We start from the raw sequence: 21,836 nt of genomic DNA, 5'->3' as shown, positions 1-21,836 counted from the left end.
TGCAAGCATATGATGATTTATCTTTATTTTTGCACTTATTTCATAAAGGTGTTGCTTGGGTTAGGGTGAGGGTTAGGTCGAGGGCAAGGGTGGGCAAAACACGGCCAGGGGACCACATCCGGCCCCTCCAAGCGCTTGAATCCGGCCCACCAGATGCTTCCAAAGTATTTAATCTAAACGTTTAACATACAAGCTGGCAACATGACTTGGAAGTAACTAGAATCAATCTTAGACAACCTTTCGATGGTTCAAGTAGCTTTTCAGATGCAGCAACCTGGACAAACACAAACACAAGTCAACTAGGGTCAGGGTTTGCTTATGGTTGGGGTGGGGTTAGGTTTAGTGTGAGGGTTGCTTTGGAATTAGGGCTAGGGTTTTCATCAGGGTTAGGGTCTGGGTTTGAGTTAGGTTTACCATAGTGTCAAGGTTGGAGTTGGGGTTTTGGTTAGGGGTAACGGTGGGGTAGGTTTAAGGTTAGGGGTTAGAGCTGTATTTGTGCTAAGGAGGGTCTCCTGTCTACTGCAAAAGGTGTCAAACCACGTGTTCTTTGATCATGCCACAACTTTAAGAATGAAGTGCAAACATGACTCATCATATTCTTGCAGAACCATTGGGTTGCATGACGCCCATCATTCACTGCTGTTTCCCTGTGCATTTTTTTAAAACTCAGTAACAGATAAGATTTAAAACATAGCAAAGTCAAATACGTTTACAGAAAACATACTTCAATAAAAGGACAAGTACATATTTAAAAACGTCTTTATAAAGTATGAATACCAAAAAGCCAGTCAGTCAACCTGCGGCCAGACAGCATCCCTACTTGTCGGACTTCACCGCTTGCAAAAAGCCCCCCACCAAAAAAAGCATCCTTTAAATCTCGCTGAACTGTTTCACAAGATTTGCTCTGAAAAAGCCACACTTTTTTTAAAATATCTAAATATTTAGTAAATGTACAGTAATGAAAAAAATGATTAGACCCCCCCTTGTTTCTTCAGTCTATTGATCAATTTTAATGCCTGGTTCAACTAAAGGTACATTTGTTTGGACAAATATAATCATGATAACAAATATAGCTCGTAAGAGTTGAATTTAAGAGCTGATATCAAGCAACTTCCATGGTTTTCTATATAATAACCAAAATCACTTAAGTTCATACATGAATAGCTATAGCATTGTACTGACAAAAAATGTAACTCTTATAAGCTATTTTTGTTGTCATTGTTATATTTGTCCAAACAAAGGCACCTTCAGTTGTAACAGGCATTAAAATGAACAAGAAACTGAAGAAACAAGGGTTGTCTAATCATTTTCTCCATGACTGTATATCATGCATATTCATATGAAATATACACTCCCCTCCAAAAGTTTGTGAACACCTGCAGGTTTTTGAGGGGAGTGTGTGTACGGGACGTTGCTGCACATATACAATATAAGATGTTCAGTTTGCAGACTGCAGTCCCGTGAAAGACAATCAGCTCGATGCTTTGGATGGATGCCACACTCACGTAGCACAGAGGCAGGAGGAGCTGCCAACTAAAGACTGCGGCGCATCTGCATGTCTCGCCGTTGCTCTCAGAGCTCTTGTTTGTTTTGCTAATGGCTATTAAGAGTAGCCAGTGTAAGACAACAACACTCTTTTGTGTATTATTTGGCTCTCTGCTGACGGGAGCAGCTGAGGTTCTGTCGGCAAATCAGTGTGAAGGATTTGTGAGTTTTGTCGACTAAAAACAGCTGCATTAATTACTCAGATTTTTTTTTTTAAGTAATACACTGTAATTAGTAGAAAGATGGTATATTTTTGGGTTCATTGAAAAATATTTTATTATCAGTTAAGAATTATGAAAAAATATACTTGACTTTAAATAAAGCAACTCAACAATTTCTCTTTCCTTTACCTTTAATTTATCTTTTCTTTCCTTTATTTATTTACTTTCTGCAAATATTTAGAATTTAGTCAAAAGTATTACTCGTCAAATAACATACTGTATAAATTATAACATCATAATATGTGTTGGAATAGTTAAAAAAAAAGTGTTCACATGCTATGTCTGTTAAAACTGTTAGTTAATGACGCTACCATTGGATTACGCTATCAGTAAAATAAAATAAATTTAAAAAATACTCCAAGGCAGTAGTACAGACTGCGCGAGCCGCTAGCTGACCACTGCTGGTATGCAGTATGATTTCCGTCCCTGAACTTTTTGATATCCAAAGATGTGAATGGCTACTCTGTTGATTTTTAAAACAAAGCGTAAGCCTGATTGCAAGTATCCCTCAGATGTTATACAATGTTGTACAATGTTGTTTACAGCCACGTTGAGAAGTTCATTGCTGATGCTGTATCCATTAGCTTCACAACAGATATATGTGTTCATTCCGTGACAGTGGATGTATATCGGTATCGGTATCGGCTGATCGGCTGACAAGCAATCATTCACACTCACATTCATACCTATGGACAATTTAGAGTCACCAATTAAACTAACATGCATGTTTTTGGAATGTGGGATCTCCTGACTGTGTGGCCAACATGCTAACCACTCGGCCACAGTGGGGCCCTCGTTAGTGAAGTGCCGGATGATATTGGATAACGGATATGGGTGAGAAAGCCAATATTAAACGTCTCTAATCAAAACAATGTAACACTAACTGGCTAGCCATCAACTGGTTAGCCGCTACACGCATTGCAATCACAGGCACTTCTTTTTACACTTTAGCGATCACACAACTTTTAATACACACTCCTCAATCAATAAATGCAATCAAAAAACGATTAGTTGCAACATCCTTAGTTGATGTTCCAGTGGTGTCGCTCTGCTTTGCTTCATAGCGTGAATGATGCGGCGTACATGTTTTGTGTAGCAACATGTTGTCCGACATGGGTGCCCTGCTGTGAAGGTCATATTGAGGTCAGCAGGGGGCTTTGCCCACATTGCCCATCACCATGATAGCCAAAGAACTTGAATAACCTCAACTTAAAATGATTGTAAGGTATTGTTTCTTTGGCGTTTTTTCTATGCTCAGTGTGCGGGTGTGTGTTCATCTGCAGACACCTCCCCTCCAAAACTCCTTTACTCACAATAAAAGCATCGGGTCACACTATCAACACATAAACATTTATAAGCTGGATCTTTCATTGGGGTTCATTCAGTCACTTGACTGACTGTCAATCTTAGTTGTCTCCCTCTGGATTGGTTGCTCACAGGTTGACCCCGGGGGGTGACCCGCAAAGCCCCAAGGGGCGCCCCCTGGCCAGCCCTGCGCTGGCCCCCGGACGCAGCTAAATACGTCGGAGCAGCCGTCAACCGGCCATACAAAAGAGTGGCCGTGGCACGTTGGCCCCTCATGAGTCCAGCCAAGCGCACAGGGAGCACATTAGGACCTCAGGGTTTTATTTTGGCTTTGGCCCCTCGGCCGTGGCGTCAAGTATGTCAGGTGCCTCACACACACACCTCTCTCTCACACACAAACACACACAGCCTTTGAGTCCACAGCAAAGACTTTTATCTTGCATTCTGCCAATTCACTTTGTCAGACTTCATATCCTCCTCTGGCCATTGAAGCGTTATGTCTTTAAGAGAGGAGTAAACAGGGTTACAACTTCTTAAAGGAACCTTCACACATACACTTTGAATGCGTGAGAATGATTGAAGCTGAAAGGACGAGCTCTCCTCATTCAGGCCCAAGATGGAGTGATGCATGCATGCGGCGACACTGGGCTCCAATGGGAGAGAAAGAGCCACGTTACCAGCGTAATGGATGAAGGGAAATAAACAGCGAGGGAAGTTTACAACTCACTACACTCTAATACTTGCTTGTCAAAGCTTTTCCTCTTTGAGATGCACATAAAAGACCATATTAACCCTTTTATGTAGCCAAATAAGGTGGAATGAAAGAAACAGCTCACAATATGCAGCAAACTACAGCCACAGTAAATGTATCGCTAAATGAATACCTCTCTGACAGGGGCGATCAAACCTTAGCATTGCTAACTTTGTAAAGGTTTATTTGTTACAACTAATCAGTGAGTAATATAAAGGACGCAAAAATACTGGCCAATGTTTTTGGCCATGACTGGGTACGTTTGTTTAAAACTCCAGATTTATTTGTGTTGAGGTTGAGCTGAGGGAGTAATATAAAAGTAATGTAAAAGTAATATAAAAGTGGGGTATAATACAGTGGAACCTTGGTTAAGCATCATTCATTCGTTCCAGAAGGTCTGACTCTAACCAAAATTAACTTTTCCCATAAGAAATAATGTAAATTAATCCCAAACTGTTAACAAAAAACACGTTTTTATAGGTTTACAATTATAGTTTGACATGCAGAAAACAATTCCAAATGCATATACTGTAAATACGTATGAATGATGAATGAAAGGGATAAATGAACATTTAAGTTTACGTTTACCTTCATTGAAGATGTAATTCTTGACGACTGTCCCCAAAGACACGATATGGCAGCAAGATCAGTTACCACCAGCTTGCTTGAGTTGTTTCTTGAATTCAGTCGTGTTTCTTACCTCAATAGGTCCTTCATACCAACCGCTATCAGGCTCTACAATACCTGAACCATTTTGTATTTCACTATGTCTATGCATTGCATGCATTGTCTATGACTATGCATTCTTGACTTGTGTACATACTTGTGTATCTTGCTTGCTGCTGTAACAGATGAATTTCCCTGCTGTGGGATTAATAAAGTACTACTACTACTACTAATACCGTAATCCAAAATGGAGCCAAAGAAAGTTGCAAGTAGCAACATTTTCATAAAGACGGTATATACTGTGTTAACAAGCACTGATGACATCATAGATCAGTTGCCATTTTGTTCGCTAGCTAATAGGATGCTAATAAGGAAGGACTTTTTTTGACAAAAACCCCCAAAAACGTTAAGAATACAGTTGGACTCACACAGAGTATTAACAACACGAGACGCGTGCCATATTGTGGGCTAAAAGGAGAAGGCACGCAAACCAAAGCAAAATTGTGGTGTAAATTCTCAACGTTAACCAAAAAATATGCTAACCGGGACGAACGCTAACCGAGGTTCCACTGTACAGTGTATGATGTTATTTTTAGGAGTAGCCTATGTGCAAATATTAGGGTTGTCACAAGACACTCAGTTCATGAGACGAGGTGATACGTGAGATTGGTTCTACGAGGACGAGACGAGGTTTTAACAGTATTTTTAAGAAAAGTACAATGAAAAAATATGTGACTGGACAAACCAGACAATTTAATTTAATTATTACATAAATGATATTATTGTCAGCATTGTATTGAGACCAAATTGACCCCTAATGTTAAGTCAGCTGGGATAGGCTCCAGCATACCCCCAATGAGGAGAAGCGGTATAGAAAATGGATGGATGGATGTTATGATGATATGTAATATTAATAATATATAATTACATACACCTGTACCACCTGAACCATGTTGTAGTCACTATGTATTCTTTACACTGTATTCTTTACTTGCGTATCTTGCTTGCTGCTGCAACAAGTGAATTTCCCCGCTGTGGGATAAATAAAGTACAATACAATACCTGCAGGTGTTCCAAACTTTCAGAGGGGAGTGTATATATCACAATAATGCCATATTTCCTTTAATATGTCATCTTTCACTGTTGTAAAGTTGTGGAATTGGTGTTTGTGACTTGTACTTTCTCACAGGCAATTTGTACAATTTGTCTGTAATTGGTCAAATTTGTCTTAGTTACATTTTTTTTAAGAATACATTTTTAAATGGTATGTGGTTATTTTAAAATCCATCCATCCATTTTCTATACCACTTGTAGGGTCGCGGGTACGTTGGAGCCTATCCCGGCTGTCTTCGGGCGATCACGGGGTACACTCTGTGTAATTATGCGCCATTTCCACCATGTTTTTGTCATTTTTATGTATTGCTCCAAAAATAAACTTCACTTTTCATGTGATTCCTTCCTAAATACTAATGAGAACACATCTTCCACATATGCTGTCATTTGGTGGGACAGAGGACCTTCTACAAGTCTGACTTGCTAACCGATATGAAAGTTAGAGTACATAAAGAAATAGTTTATCAGTCATTTCCAGATGAATTTAAAGGCGTTCTCGACTCATAACATAACTTTGCATTATGAATAATTTATTGGTGTTGCCGAATTTAACGGCATTAAGCTTTAACAAAAAGGCCCTAATTCATAAATGGCGCTGCTCGGCCACACTGTGTATTATATTTGCCTTCCATTTTACCAGCGCCGCGTCTTCTTCTATACACACACGTATGAGCAGGAACTGCAATGTATGTATGCCGTTCTTTGTTTAACCACCATGCCAAATCATCTGATTTTCTTGGAGCGCTAAGTGATGTCACACTGTCTGTGCGGCTGACAAAAGTGGGCCTTGTTGTGGCGCGCCAACGTGAGCGAACCCACCCTTGCCAAACTGGCTTTTACAACCTTTTGTCCCCCCCCCAAAAACAAAGGAGCGCACTTTCTCTTGGCAAATGATGCCTTAATTGTGCAAGTTAACAAGCTTGCTCTCCCCCCCCCTCCAACCATGACTAACAAAGGCGACAGGCTGTTTTTGTTCCCATAATCTTAACAACAGCAAGAAGAAAAGGCAAAGAAGAATAAATGGGCGTGACTGAGATGAGGATCCACAGTTGGATATGTTGTACAGTATTCATTATGTTTTTGTTTACATTACAAACGTCTTTGACCCTTCCCCTGTGCCCTCCCCACTGGTAAGACACTCTCTTTTATGGCGGCTTCACTTATGGCTCTGATATGTTGCTCCTAAATGGAGGTAGTGTTGAATGGGGGGCATCTCCATGGATTTGCATAATCTGATGGCATTCAGTGGGATTGCTGACAAACTCAGAGAGCGCTTGCCAAAAAGGTGGAACCCACCCCATGACGGGAGAGGGTGAGGTGCGGTGTGCAGGCACCACACTGTACAGCAGCACGGGCACGGAGCGGGCACATGTTGTATTAAAAAAGTCATTGAAATGTTTCCCTGGATTCACTTGGAGCAACACAAAGGTCTTTTTGTGTTGAAGGTTGCATGTCAGCGTACAGTGAGGTGACCCAGTGGGTCGTTCTTCTTGGTTCATTCATTCATTCATTCATTCATTCATTCATTCATGTCTGCGCTTACAGTTCACGGTGCCAAGCGTCTTCTTCTCTCTGCTGGGAAACTGTTGCTCATGTGCCTGCCAAGTTTTGGCATTATTAGGCCACGAGGGGGAGTAGGGGGAGGAGGTGGCAGTGGGAGTATGGGTGTGGGGCGGGGGAGGTATGCTTTAAAAGCCCTATGTGAGCTAGATAGTGCTATCTAGTGTGGGAATGATCTCCATCCCGATCCAACCACCACCACCCCCACCACCGCTTTACTTTCTTCCTCTAACCCTCTTCCATCCCCCCTGTTTTAATCCTCAGATTAAATGTTGAGGTGTGTAACGGCAGCCGATGTGATGCCACTGCTGTACTTTGATTACAACAAACTGTTGGGGTTCTCACAGCTTGTGCACTTCTGCGACAAAACATCATTGTATACACACACACACACACACACACATACACACACGCGGGAATGTTCTCACATGCAGTTCATTACAATGCATGGCAAAAAGACACAAGGCCATGTCTAACAGAAAGGGCATTAAAAAAACCAATGCCGTTTTTGTCATTTTTGCCCCGGGGTGAAGCAAATATAGAGCTTTTCTTAGACAGTACTTTTAATAATTCCTCTCATATGCTGTCTATGTATGTCACTAACTTCTCTCCCCCCCCCCTTGTAGTAGGTGCTCCTGCTTCCACAGCTGCAGACAACAACACTTCGGCTACGTTCATTATTTGCAGTCGTAGGAGCAAATAGACGATCACAGGTGCCGATACTCTTATGATGTGTGCTGTTCTCTCATCCCCATCCATGTAGTACATTACGTACTGTTACTTACCTGTTCTTTTTGCGCTCCTTCCTGTAATGGTGATGGTTTAGTTTATTCCAAACATGGGTAGTGACGTTACATTGAAGTGTTTTTATGAACAAGTATTGAACAGAAATAGCGTCATCAACAGTAGCTCAAAGAAAGAAAATGATCCACAATATTTCAGCGATGGGAAAGAAACGAAGGACAACACAGACAAAGTAGTTACAGCATCCAATGACTACTTTGCAAACAAAGGACCAAACCTAGACGACACGATCCCCAACTCCCCAACGGATGAGGAGACGGTGATGACATCATAAATAGAAACCCCGGTTCGATGTTGTTGACTAAAGTGTCAGAGAAGGAATGAACAGAAATCGTGCACAACTGTAAATCTAAAGCATCTATGGACTATGATGGGATCCAAATGAAAATGATCCAAAAAAATCAGTAATGTATCATTTTAGTCAGGAAAATTCTCTGCCAGAAAGAAAACAGCCAAAGTTGAAGATGCTTTTTAAAGTTCAAGGTTTAAAATAAGCCAAAGCATTCACATCAAAGCATCTATCAAACAATGACAAGGAAGCATTATATGACATTATGCTGTGTACCCCAGGGGTCAGTACTAGGACCAAAAGGGTTCAACATGCGACAAATTCACACAAGACACTAAAATAGCCATTGTCTCTGCATTCAATAGCACCAAGGTGTTCAGACATACCTGCGTAAGATGGAAACTGGACTGTTTTACCCAAAATTGCCCAAATTGATGCTCTTTTCAACGACATTAAATCCTGGATAACGTTTCATAGCTTAGCCAGGACAAAACTGGAGTTTTAGTCATTGCTCCTGAGGGCCTGAGAGGGAAATACAAATCTAAATGGCAGGCATTGTCCTTTACACCATCACCACAAATTTAAAAAATCTGGCCGTTATTTTTGACTAAGTTCTCGTTCACATATTAAAAATATAACAAAAGCTGATTTTGACCATCTTAAAAATATACCAGGAGTCCACCCTATTCTCTCTCAGGGCAACACGGAGGCACTAATGCGTGCTTTCATCACTGGTAGTATAGATTACTGTAATGCCCTGCTTTCTAGTCTTCCTAAAAACAATAGATTTGCTTTTATCATATGACCGTACTTTTCCGTGATGACCTGAAAACATTTTTGTGTGATTTCGTGCCCCCTATAAATAGGGTGTTTATATTCTTACTAGAGCTGTCAATGGATTCAAATAGTTAATCATGATTAATTGCATTTTGTCAGTTGACACTCATAATTAATCGCACTAAATCGCGGATAGAAATACGTTTTTATCTATAATAAGTAGGGTTTTAAATCTCTCTGTGGTAAACGCAACTGATACGCAACTATGATTGATAACTTCATCAAATTTTATGGAAAGGGATATCAATTTTGGAAATCTGAGCCATAATTTGATTAAAAAAATAATATACATTTACAAATCCCCCAGTTTTTGCATGTTTAATGCAAGCGGCGTTTTGTCTCACTTTGTTTGACCGTCCTTGAACGCACCTTCTAACTTTGTCCCACGCTGTACAGACACGACGATGCTGTATTTTTCCCCTTTTTCTTTCACCACATTTGGTCCCAAATGCTGATACTATGTGGGAATGCATAAAGGTAAGATTTGCTAATTTTATTGAGTGCTAATGTACATATTTGTTCAGTACACAACCTCTCTGAAAAACAAGTCCAGGCTACTACTGGTGGATGGTGGGTCTGTATTCATTTCGTGCTTTAAATTTGATGTTGTTCCTGTCATAGTTTTATACAATACATAATAAATAAGATAAATTAGATCACTACAATATACGTATGTTTTACTAATGCTAGCTAATGCCAGCGCTGCTAGCTCTTCAGCCTTGGTCACATGGACATAAGCCCGCAAATAGTTGTCCTCGGCTATGCCTGCCGTTAACTAGCAGCTTGTACTGAAATTTTAGCTCACAGTTCAAAGCAGAATATCAGCTGAGAGACGGTTCGCATCCAAAAGAAAACACTCGTTAGTTGAGACACTCGTATGCCAAGGTACCTCTGTATAAATGAAAATAAAAAAAATACCGCCAGTGCTTCAGCACCTTTCTCGCCTCTCTCTGGCAAGTCGATGTACTTTGTGACAATTCCAATCACAGCGACAGTCGACACAAATAACTTTGGTCTTGGTCTCTCCGTCATCTGCCAGGGCTTTGAAGATAAATTTACCAATCAAAATATCCTTTTCTTTGTCCATTTCTGCTCAATAGTTGTTCCCGCTTGTGGCCCCACAGTCACCACCACTTCCTCAAACTACGATGTGGGCCGAGGGTCGAACAGGACGTGCACACGTTAATTGCGCATAAAAAAATAGTGCCGTTAAATGCAGCTTCCTTTGACAGCCCTAATTCTTACACATATAGGGGGTGCTAAGGGGTAGTTTTGTCCTCGGAATTAGTGAGGGGTGGCAGGCACTAGACATCCGCCATGTGCTGAAATAGTGCTATATGATACACGCTTACACAGCTTATATATAGGACTGCTTATATGCCATTTAGTAAAGTGCATGCTCCACACATACTGCTATACTGTAATGACACTTTGATGTGTTGGATTGGTGAATCTTCGTTACAGCCTTGGTTGCCTAGGAGTTGTGTTTGGGAGGCACATTCTGACAGCAAGACGTTGGGACTGGGGGATCTCACCTACCCATCCTGTGTGAGCCTCAAAAACTCGCCATACTCCGTCAGGTGTTTGTTCTTCAAATGAGCGCATGAAATTAAAGCTTTTTAACATGCTACGCCGGCAAGGTATTTTTCGTGGCATGTTTTGCTGGGTGCAAAATTTCTATCACTCTCACAAAGGTAGTAGGTAAGTTCCACACGGCAGACGTGTTTGTTTTCGGTTTGGTACGCCTGTGCAGTGTGAAGTGGGCTGGGAAAGCTCGCTACAGGCTGCATTCTGTAATAGTATGAGCCAGAGATCGGCATTTGTGATCGCCGTTAAAAGGCATTTATGCCGATCACATGCTTTTTCATGGACATTGGCTGATATTGACCGGTGGCTGATCGATCGGAGTCCTGAGTACATAGTTGTACCTTTCCCAAAATGGGCACAATTTGAGTGTTAAAATAATTTTTTACAAATCATATGGTTGTATATTAAAGATGTGGTTTGATTGATTAGGACACAAAATGCAGAGAGAAGTGATTCACATTCATGTACTTGAACTTGTTTCACCCCCTGACAATCAGTGAACGGGTGGTGCCCATCAAAGAGCAAGTTTAAATGGTGCGACTGCGCTTTCACAAGCTTGATTGTTATCGTTCAACGTGGGATATTAATACGCAAGACAAACATTCTCCTACTGAACCCTTTACTTTACATGACAATAAATGCTTTGGCCGTTTCTTTTTCTATCACTTTATTATTATTCATGCGACGCGGCTGAGCCTTTTTCATCTGATTGACCATGAGTCCCTGCTAAACTTTGTGTTTGGAGTCAGGATTCATCTGCAGGGCCACTGTCTTTGATTTGCTCGTCTTTCAGGTTTAGGGGGCCAACTTAATGCTTAATGTGTCTTTATCCGAGCATCCGAGCGAATAATGCAGGCTTATCCGTCTGCGTCTATCGTTGGGCCATCCGTCCTGAAACAATTCTTGTGTACACATAACATATGCATATAGAAAAAACCTTTACTGGTATCAGCCTGTCTTAAGATGCTGCAGGGAGCCAAGTGTTGTGCATCGACGCACGTCTTAAAAACCAACACGTTTCAAATATTCTTGCACTTTCCTCAGGGAGAAACTTAGATTTCATGGTGGTGATGATTTTTCTTCGCATTCACTCAAGGATGAAGCATGATTGTTCCCCTTTCAGCTCGGCCACAATGAGGCACCCTGCAGGCTGCTCTTCTGTTTAAGCTCCTTTTTAACATTTAAACACTATACAACATAGTTAAAGGAGCCGAGAAGGCGGTGAACACATACAAGCTTCCAGCAGCTTCTGCCAAATAATGTGGATCACCTTCGCACTGTGAGAAGAAGCACATCTCTGACTTGTCATTAAATGCAACTACATTGTTAGGCTACAGTGTTGAGCAAATTACTTTTTAATAAAGTACTTAGTATTTCCCCCCAAAAGTAATTTAATTAGTAAAGGAATTACTCCTTCACAACCAGGGTATGCCATTATTGTTACCTTTTTGAAAAATCTTCCAATATGTAAAAGAATTGGGATTTAGCTTTGAGATATGTTTCATTTCTAAACCAAACACTAGGGGGCAGTGTTCTCCTGAGCATGAGCAAGCACAACTTTTGCTGACTAGCTATTTAGCTTCCTGTCTAGTAGTAGTGAACAATGGCAACTGAAGTGACGTCCAGCTCATCGATACCGATATCAGTGCATAAAAACATGCCACATTACGTTAGCGGCATTGTAACATTTGGCCGCACGGTGGCCTAGCGGTTAGCATGTTGGCCACACAGTCAGGGGATCAGGAAGATCTGTGTCCTAAAATAACATGTGTTCCTCTGGCCTTGGGCTGGACGGTCCTGTGTCAGGTTTCTGAGAAAGCTAGCTGAGGTGCTGGAAAGGTGAACAAAAAGGAGAACAAAAATTCACCACCAGTGGAGAACCACATCAACTTTGTCACAAAAGGAAGGGCGTGAAGATACACCAATCCAGGAGAAACACCAAGACTCTAGAGCGGGTTGATCTCGATATTCGACTTGGGTATAATACGTATACTGTATTGACCACAGTGGATTGGTTATAGCGTCTTTAAATGTACAAAATATATCACATTGGCTCCTGCGCCTCGTTGTTCCTGTATGCAACCCACTGTGGAAAAAAAGTTTGGACACCCTCGGATGATAGTGCGCCTCTCCTGGTTTAAATCTATGTGGGATAAATCATAAGGTACACGAAAGTTACCAAATATGGTTCCCCACAAAGGGCTAATCCTGCATAAGAAAGGCCAAGAGGCGGAATTAATTATAACAAACATTTATTCACATCATGTACAACGTCCACATAAATAAAAGAAAACAGAGGCAACAAGTGTGTGTGTGTGTGTGTGTGTGTGCGCGTGTGTTAAATGGCGTGTTGCGCATTGTGCAAACTAAACGTGTTGTGGTGCGTGTGGCCTATGATGTTGAAATAGTGATGATGTTCGAGTCCCTGCACTGGTGACAAATATCCACCGTGCTGCTGAGAGTGCGCACTCAGCGCTACAGGCTGGTACGAGATGGTCGGGCCGCGAGCCGAACCGTGCCAGGCCAAGTGTCCCGGTGGGCTCTGCTGCTGGTACACGGCATCCGTGGGGCTGTGGTGCTCTGGGGACGAGTGCAGTTGATGGCCCAGGTAGTCTGACGGCTCGGGCCCGGGGCCCACAGAGCCGAAGACTGGCTCGGTGACTGCGCGCGACTTGGACTGCAGGAAGGCGAGAATCCGTGCGTACTTGATATCTTTGGTTTCGGCTCGGTCTTCCGTGGTCAGATAGTGGACCAGGTTCTTCATACATTCATGATAGCCGTAGTGGAAGTAGTTGGCGAACTCAGCCAGCAGTTCACCTTTAATGAAGAAAAAGCAGGACCTTGTTATTCAAATTATTAGGGTGGGGGTACTTCTGATGCGTAAAAGTGGATCCTTTCCCCCTCCATTTTAGACAGCCTTAAATGATCTCTATTGCGTCATCCTGTCGTGCCTATATTTTTAATTTTTGTTTTAACTGTAGACTTTGCTTGCACTTAAAAAACAAACGCAATAAAGCACAAAATGTCGTATTTAAACAAGCAAACTGGATATTTTGGTGATAAAAGCAGACTTTTTTACATGTTAATTTAGAAGAACAAAATCACATAATGTATCTCTTTTTCTTGCCTGTACCTGATGTTTTTTATGTGTTTGTAAGTGTTTTGAATGTAATAATCGTTGCATTCTGGCCTGTATAATTGTGCACCATACGACAATACACTTTACAATACGTTATTTATTCACTCACTCGTTTATTCAGAACATGTGTATCACTTTTTAGTTAAAAAGCACTACTTTTGAATCACACCACTGACCACTATAAGTACACGTGCCCTTACAAGAATTAATACCCACTTCTTGACAGTATGATTAGAATGGAGGTTTTGGTGCTTAAGTTAATGCCATACTGAAATACGTTTCCAACATTTTGTCCTTCTCATATATATTAATAAGGGAACCAAAAATGCTAGAAACACCACTGAATACCATAGCAACACAATAAAATATATAATTATACTAATACCATACAAGTAAAGGCATGGTTTTGGTGCCATTGCTACAATTACAAACTTGCCTTTAAAGGAGATAATTCACACTTCAGAAGATGAATGCATGGGTCTACATTAATGTTACATACATGGCTTTAGCACACCATTTGGCACAACGTCATCGCTCCAAAGAGTTTACTACTCACCCTTTTCCCTCCCTCGGGGGAAATCTGCAGAGTGGAGCGCCCTCAGATACTGAACTGTCATTTCCAAGATTTCCGCTTTTTCCAGCTTGCCCGCGTTCTTTGGGAAATAGCAGTCATGTTATTACAAAATGCCTGGAATAATATGTATGAATATATCTTACAGAAAAGCAATGCGCCCACATATTTTGAGTACAGACTATACCTGTTTGGCCAGTGCCATTGGTACAGTTTTCCCCAGTTCGTTGAGGCAGCGATTGATGCGATCTCGTCGTCTTTTCTCAATAACTTTGTGAGAGATTGGAGTTCTCTTGAACGGAGAGAAAACAGAGAAAGTGAGCAAACACGTCAACTTTAGGTTGCACTTATTTCTCAGTCTAAAAAGCAAGCGTACGTGCAGGCCTGCAACGCACAGTCCAAACTGCGCGCAAGGCTGCATTACGCACAGCATTCTCTGCCAACAGCATGTAATTAAAATAGATATAACCGCTCGTCGCGCATATCACATAGTACGTTTAGCGCTTTTAAAGCGAGAATAGCTTAGAAAAGAGGAGAAATTTGCCAAAATGTCTGCGTGGAAACATAACAGGCACTAGAGTTGTCCTGTGGCCCATGCGCAAAAAAGCTTCAGTCTGGCTTTATGGAAATATAAGGAGCTCCAGTTTAATGATGCTCTATGTTATATAGTAACATGGTCAATTAAATACAGGAAATGAAAGCGTCACTCTTACCTTTCGTTCTTTCATTTTGGATGCCATATAGGAGAAAAGTGTTACTATTTTTTTAAGTCGTTCCAAATTGTTGCAGCTTGGAGAGATGTGATGCTCTGGAAGCACACTGAGATGTGAGGAGGAGACAAGAGTCTGCTCCTTATAAAAGGGATCATCCAAGGGGGGACATTCACGGTAAATGTAAATTATTCCATGGGATTAGATGAGAACCATGCGTGCAGGGGTAAATGTGTGCATTTAGGATCAGTTGACGAAATAGTACCAAAGAAAAAGAAAAGGAGGTGGGCTGGCAGGGGGGCAAACCTTGCTTTGTTAACCCACGTGGCTGCTTAAAAGACACGTGATTACTCGTGGAATAGTATTTGCATAGTAACAACTCGGGCGGGAAATGACGAGTGAGGCGTTCATGGGATGGATGGATGGATGGATGGATGTGTGGCTGGCGCACATGCACATGAGCGCACGGCCGAAGAAGAAACAAAAAAAGAAAGAGAAACGTCTTTCTTCGGTTTACAAATCCCCGCCAAGCCGCTTTAACTCTCAGACCCAGTCCGAGTTTTAATTTAAGGCCTGTCCAGTGTCATTAGAGTAATTAAGTAAGCCTTTAATAGGCTGTTCCGCCAAGTTCAGAGGAGACCTTTTTGGAGAGCCCCTCCTCTTCAGTGTGCTTTTTTCATCTCACACGACTTGCTGACATTTTTTGAGTTTTTTTGTTGACATTCTTTACTATTTTTAAAATCTGTTTCTGTATATTACAGAGAAAGGCAGGTGCATGAGTGGTGCAGGGGCCTGCTGGCACAAGAGCGTGGTCTGCGTCAAGGCGCACACGATGAGCCGCCACTGGAGACTCTTTTGGAGGGGGCTCAATTTGTATCCTATTATCCTATAAGAAAATGTCTATTCAGTGCCATGAATAGTTTCATTGGCCTAAATTTTAATAATGCTGTGAAAGAAAGGGGAGAAATAAAGAAGAATGCAGCTGGTGCGAGCGCGCATTATCCGCCGTCACCTGCAAGATGGATAGCCTGGAGACCCCTATTCATTTGCCTAATTTCGGTCAACTTAACAAACTTTGGGAGAAATTATACTGCCATTGTTGCGAAGGGTGAAGCCTTCTGATCGAATTAACAGCATGTTTTGATCCGGTAAATGTCATTAGAAGGAGAGAAACAATCGCGTTTAAAGGCGCCCGGGGAATGCGCCAAAGTGGGGACGCCAAGGCGCAAAGTGCACAAAGGCTGCTGGTAAATGGCACAGGGGACACTTTTGTACCCTCAAAGTTTTTCCCCTCTCCAAACAAAGGGCATTATTTTATACTTGAATACATTTCATACAACAATTGGCTGTTTTCTTCAAACATATTTGGAGCGCAAGGTTAACAACAGGTTTATTGTGTGCGCACCCAAACGGCTCTCATGCGCCAAAACAAGCCGGCTCTCCGTCTCGTCTTTTCACAGCCTTTTCATCCTGCAAACCTTCACCCTGCAGCTTGGCTAGATCTGATCCTGTGAGCAATGTCAAAGAATTAAAATAAAAAAGCATGGGGTGATTGTGAAAGAAAAGGCTCACAAGACATCTGAAGCGTTTGGAGAGGTTTTTTTTTAAGGGGAGCACCATAGAGAGAAAGGCGCGAGCGCGCGGGACGAGGGCATAAAATCCAATTACTTGACTGTGCACTTGTTTAAAACACTTTTTTTTTCCTTTTTAATGTGTATACTTTGAAATGTGGACTTGTTGGACCTGTGTGCTGCAGCTTAAACAAAACTCAGCTGGAAGTTTTTGCTCTCCAACTTGGTGTAAAAGTGCCAATCCACAGTCAGATCAAGCAATACTCATTTAGTTATTTATAATAATTCTAACACTTTGATGAGGAAATTGTGTACTAGTATCTTTATTACACACTATGACTTAATATTGGGTCATTTCGAAAGGCAATGCTTATTTCAATTCAGAATTGGCCATGAAATATTTGTCAAATATATTAAGCTGCAGTGCCATGTTGCCCCTTCTGTTAATCAATACGTTATAATGTGCAAAAAAAATATGAATCCATTATTTAATGGAAATAAATGCCTATTTTTGGATTGCTGCAATCACATATAGCAAATACACACACACACACACATATATAAATGCTGTACATGCTGTACAGGGACAGAGATATTCATTTTAATGTCTTTTAATGGACTTATCTTATTGCTTTGCCTTCATTTCTCACAAAAAAGGCGTGAAGTATAGGTTTTGGACCAGCATTGGCCACTGCAACCACACATAATGTAAGTCAAAAACAGCATACTAAAGCAAAGTTTCTTAAAGTTAATAGATTTGAGGTATTATAAACTTTTGCATGATGTTACTGAGGGAATGCCACATATTTAATGATAAAAAAACAAATAGAAAGATGTTCCATAAAATATAGTGTGTCTTGATAGTTTGTGTTACAAAGGACTAGTTTAAACACAGGCCTACACACGAATACAAAATGGCATCACGAACTTATAGCTGAGTCATTGTGTTAATTGGTAACAAGAAACACTTGTTGTGGTGCGCAAATATTTGAATTGCATGGTAATGTCAATATGCATGTGCCCTTATTGCATATGGCACTGAAGCACAAAACTCTTTTGCTTTGTTTGTGCATAACAATGCTGTATGGTGTACTTGTCACGTGGTAATGGCTGAAGTGTGTAGCTGCTGGCAGAATGTGTTCAAATGGTTTATTTGGACACCTAATGTTACATTGAGGACGCAAGTAAACATTTACAGGAGAACCTACCACTGATGCAGCAAAGGCTCACATTTGACAGACAAACAGAGCAGTGTGTGTGTGTATGTGTGTATGTGTTGTCAGGCACTGCGCTGTGATCCGTGTTGACCCCGAGACTCCCCCAACACAATTCTTTGGTTTGGTGCGCCACCCTCAGCCTGAAGTGCGTCAGTTCACACGGCCCCCATTGAGCCGAGCTCAGACAGCAAAGCAGACAGCAGAACAAATAGCTTCACACGCCGACTTACTCATTAATAGACTGTCAACATAAGATGGAGACCGTGCACTATGTTTACACTGCATTTTGGAGAAGTTCAAATGTTCAAAATAATGTTTCGTTTGTATTAAATTCCACCCTTAAGTTGCATTTTTCTATCCTGTCAACTCAAAACTTATGAACTTTACAGATAAGACACTCCAATCTGACAACAAACCTCTGTTTAACTCTTTAAAAGATTATAGCCATAGTATAGTTTGTCTGGCATTCGAGATTGGTGGGTCCGTATCCAAAAGTGATGACATTAACCCTTTAGAGGCGAGGGTAGGATTTATGTGGTTTTACGTACTTTTGTGTTTACCTTTACATGTCACTTTAAAAACTGTTTATCTTGCATCGGTTGCTCTCCTTTTTATATGCACAACAGCGGTTTAAAAGCACATGTTTTTCCTTCCATCCAACACTGAAAGCACATACAAATGACCCATAAATGTGAGAACACAATGACAAAATCATGCTGAATATTATTGATCATAAGTCTGGTTTGGGCCACATGGTGGCATAGTGGTTAGCATGTTGGCCGCACGGTCAGGAGATCCAGCTTCGTTGGAACGTGTGTGAACTCTGTGTGGGGTTTGCATGTTCTCTCCGGGTACTCCGGCTTCCTCCCACTTTACAAAAATATGGATGTTAGGCTAACTGGACAGTCTAAATTGTCCATATGTTTGAATGTGAGCGTCTATTAGCTGGCACCAGTCCAGTCTGTGACTCGAATGAGGACAAGCAGTAAAATGGATGGATGGATAAGTCTGGTTTGACGTGACCGATTTACACCATTCAAAAACCCATATGCAATGTGAAGTCTGCACTTTACTGGACACAATTTGAAACTGAGCATCTGTGTGGCTGTGTCATCATGCTGCGCTGACAAAGACCACGGATACAAGGTCATGGACTCGAGAGTTAAATTATGTAATATATAGCCAATGTCTGTACATATGTACTTGTACTTGTTTTTTTGAACATTTGTCACTCTGAATTGTTTCCGATCATCAAACAAATTTAAACATTAGTCAATAACAACACAACTGAACACAAAATGTGGTTTTTAAGTGAAACTTTGTATTATTAAGGGAGAAAATCCAAACCTACATGGCCCTGTGTGAAAAAGTTATTGCCCCCCTTGTTAAAACATACCTGAGATTAATTGAGATCTATCAGTCTGGAAAGGTTATAAAGCCATTTCAAAAGCTTTGGGACTCCAGCAAACCACAGTGAGAGCCATTATCCACAAATGGTGAAAACGTGGAATAGTGGTCAACCTTTCCAGGAGTGGCCGGGCAACCAAAATTACCCCAAGAGCGCAGCGACGACACCAAGAGGTCACAAAAACCCCCAAAACAACATCCAAAGAACTGTAGGCCTCAATTGCCTCAGTTAAGGTCAGTGTTCATGACTCCACCATAAGAAAGACACTGGGCAAAAACGGCATGCATGGCAGAGTTCCAAGACCAAAACCACTGCTGAACAAAAAGAACATTAAGGCTCGTCGCAATTTTTCCAGACAACATCTTGATGATCCCCAAGACCTTTGGAAAAATACTCTGTGGTCTGATGAGACAAAAGTTGAACATTTTGGAAGGTGTGTGTCCCATTACATCTGGTGTAAAAGTAACACCACATTTCAGAAAAATCATCATACCAACAGTAAAATGTGGTGGTGGTAGTGTGATGGTCTGGGCTGTTTTGCTGCTTCAGGACCTGGAAGACTTGCTGTGATAAATGGAACCATGAATTCTGCTGTCTACCAAAAAATCCAGAAGCAGAATGTCCGGCCATCTGTTCGTGACCCCAAGCTGAAACCAACTTGAGTTCTTGAGCAGGACAATGATCCAAAACACACCAGCAAGTCCACCTATGAATGACTGAAGAAAAACAGAGACTTTGGAAGACTTTGGCGTGGCCTAGTCAAAGTCCTGACCTGAATCCTATTGAGATGCTGTGACCCTGACCTTAAAAAGGCGGTTAATGCACGAAAACCCTGCAATGTCGCTGAATTACAATTCTGCAAAGATGAGTGGGCCAAAATTCCTCCACAGCTCTGGAAGAGACTCATTGCAAGTTATCGCAAACGCTTGATTGCAGTTGTTGCTGCTAAGGGTGGTCCAACCGGTTATTAGGTTTAGGGTTTAGGTTAGGTTAGGGTTTAGGTTTAGGTTCACTTTTTTACACAGGGCCATGTAGGTTTGGATTTTTTTCTCCCTTAATAAGTTTCATTTAAAAACGGCATTTTGTGTTCAGTTGTGTCGTCATTGACTAATATTAAAAGTCTCATTAGGAGCATGCCCCGACGTTGTCAGGCATGCGTACAAGCACGTGGGGGCCACACAAACTACTGAGAATCATTTTGAGTTGCTGCAATGACATTTTAGCAAAATGGACCAGTGTGCTACATCATTTTTTCACTTTCATTTTTGGGGTGTCTTTGATTTCCCCCCTCTATAGGGTGATCATTTTCATTTCTATCAAATTATGTAGCATCATTTTGTTACTAATACATCACCCACTTATTATCAGGAAAGATATTCAAGATCATTTTTCCCCCAGTTTAGATCTGATGTGTTTTCGAAGTGTTCCTCTAATTTTTTTGAGCAGTGTATATATAAAACGTGTATTTAAAATACTAAAGATCATAATAAGTGTCTTTTATTTTGTTGGCACAGTATATGCATACGGATTGCAGTGGGCCAGTCTGCACCAAAACGTCCTGAGCCACAATTTTGTCCCAGCCCACCCCGGACCTCAGGGATGTCTTACAGAAAAATGTAACAATGCAGTTGGTTACTATTTTGACTTTGTTAATACTGTATATTTATAACAGCCTGTATCGGCCATGGGCACCATGTTTAATTCTATCCTTAAAATATGCCACGGGACAAAAAAACACTTCAAACACACAGTGCCGCAAAAGGCCCACAGTTTGGACTTGGCACACCCCTGTATTACCTTTTTTTGTGCGTTTGTGAAGTGGATTTTACAGAAACTACTTAACTGATCTCCATGAATCTTTGTGATTGAGGATGGGTGGGGCATAGTCTGGGAAAGGTCTTGAGGGATGCATGGAAGGATGGGTAGATAGAGAGTGAATCAGGAAGTTTAGAAGAACACAGATAATGTCCTTCCTGCTTGTTTCCTGGATCTTGGAAGTAAGTTGTCCTCATTGGTCTTCTGTCGTCCTTCAGTCAAGTCGGGACAAGTCCAGCATGAAGCTTCTACATAGTCATGATTGGCAGATAAAACTTGAGGAGGAGGAAAGCTTGACATGAGCACTTTGGTAAACACAAACAGTGTACTCTTAAGGTATCTTTTAAAATATTCCTATTGCAGCCTACATTAATTTGGCTGTCATTTATTTTCTTAGCAAACAGGTTTTGTTTTCATTGGTATTTGTTTGTTAGTTGGATTATACTACTTGTATGACTACTTTTCTCTTGTTTGATGTGGTCTAAAAATGCAGCGTGTTTGTCATATTTTGATGACTTTTAGTTAAAATATTAGAAGAACCTATCTCTGTAACTTGGAGGAGTTATACAGAAAGATAGAAATATAAAAACGTTTTTATGTTTATATTTTATACTTAAATTTTATCTTTCTAGCCATAATAATAAACATTGTGAAATTAATATTTCACCTAATCTGAGTTTATTTGTCACTAGACGAATGTATTTAGATGGTGGTGTGAAAGTAAGTG

At 41.0% G+C, this 21,836-nt stretch overlaps 1 protein-coding gene across 1 annotated transcript; it reads right to left on the bottom strand.

The window, feature by feature from the left end:
* Positions 1 to 12,991: 12,991 nt before the first annotated feature.
* helt (helt bHLH transcription factor) lies at positions 12,992 to 15,223 on the bottom strand. The gene is made up of 4 exons (XM_054779760.1): positions 15,102 to 15,223; positions 14,576 to 14,680; positions 14,374 to 14,470; positions 12,992 to 13,495 (listed from the first exon to the last, which is right to left on the bottom strand). Exons 1-4 carry the CDS (start codon positions 15,126 to 15,128, stop codon positions 13,017 to 13,019), a joined length of 708 nt encoding a protein of 235 aa, XP_054635735.1. The 5' UTR covers positions 15,129 to 15,223; the 3' UTR covers positions 12,992 to 13,016.
* Positions 15,224 to 21,836: the final 6,613 nt, after the last annotated feature.

The sequence above is a fragment of the Dunckerocampus dactyliophorus genome, chromosome 6 (assembly GCF_027744805.1).
Source record: "Dunckerocampus dactyliophorus isolate RoL2022-P2 chromosome 6, RoL_Ddac_1.1, whole genome shotgun sequence".
NCBI lineage: Eukaryota > Metazoa > Chordata > Actinopteri > Syngnathiformes > Syngnathidae > Dunckerocampus > Dunckerocampus dactyliophorus.
The sequence above is the reverse complement of the archived record's forward strand: the minus strand, read 5'-3'. Positions and strand labels throughout refer to the sequence as shown.

Coding starts and splice junctions, on each gene's coding strand:
- helt (XM_054779760.1), bottom strand. CDS start 15,128: ATGGCATCCAAAATGAAAGAACGAAAG. Junction 14,471..14,575: donor CAATGGCACTGGCCAAACAG/GTATAGTCTGTA, acceptor TATTTCCCAAAG/AACGCGGGCAAGCTGGAAAA. Junction 13,496..14,373: donor CCCCCGAGGGAGGGAAAAGG/GTGAGTAGTAAA, acceptor TCTTCATTAAAG/GTGAACTGCTGGCTGAGTTC.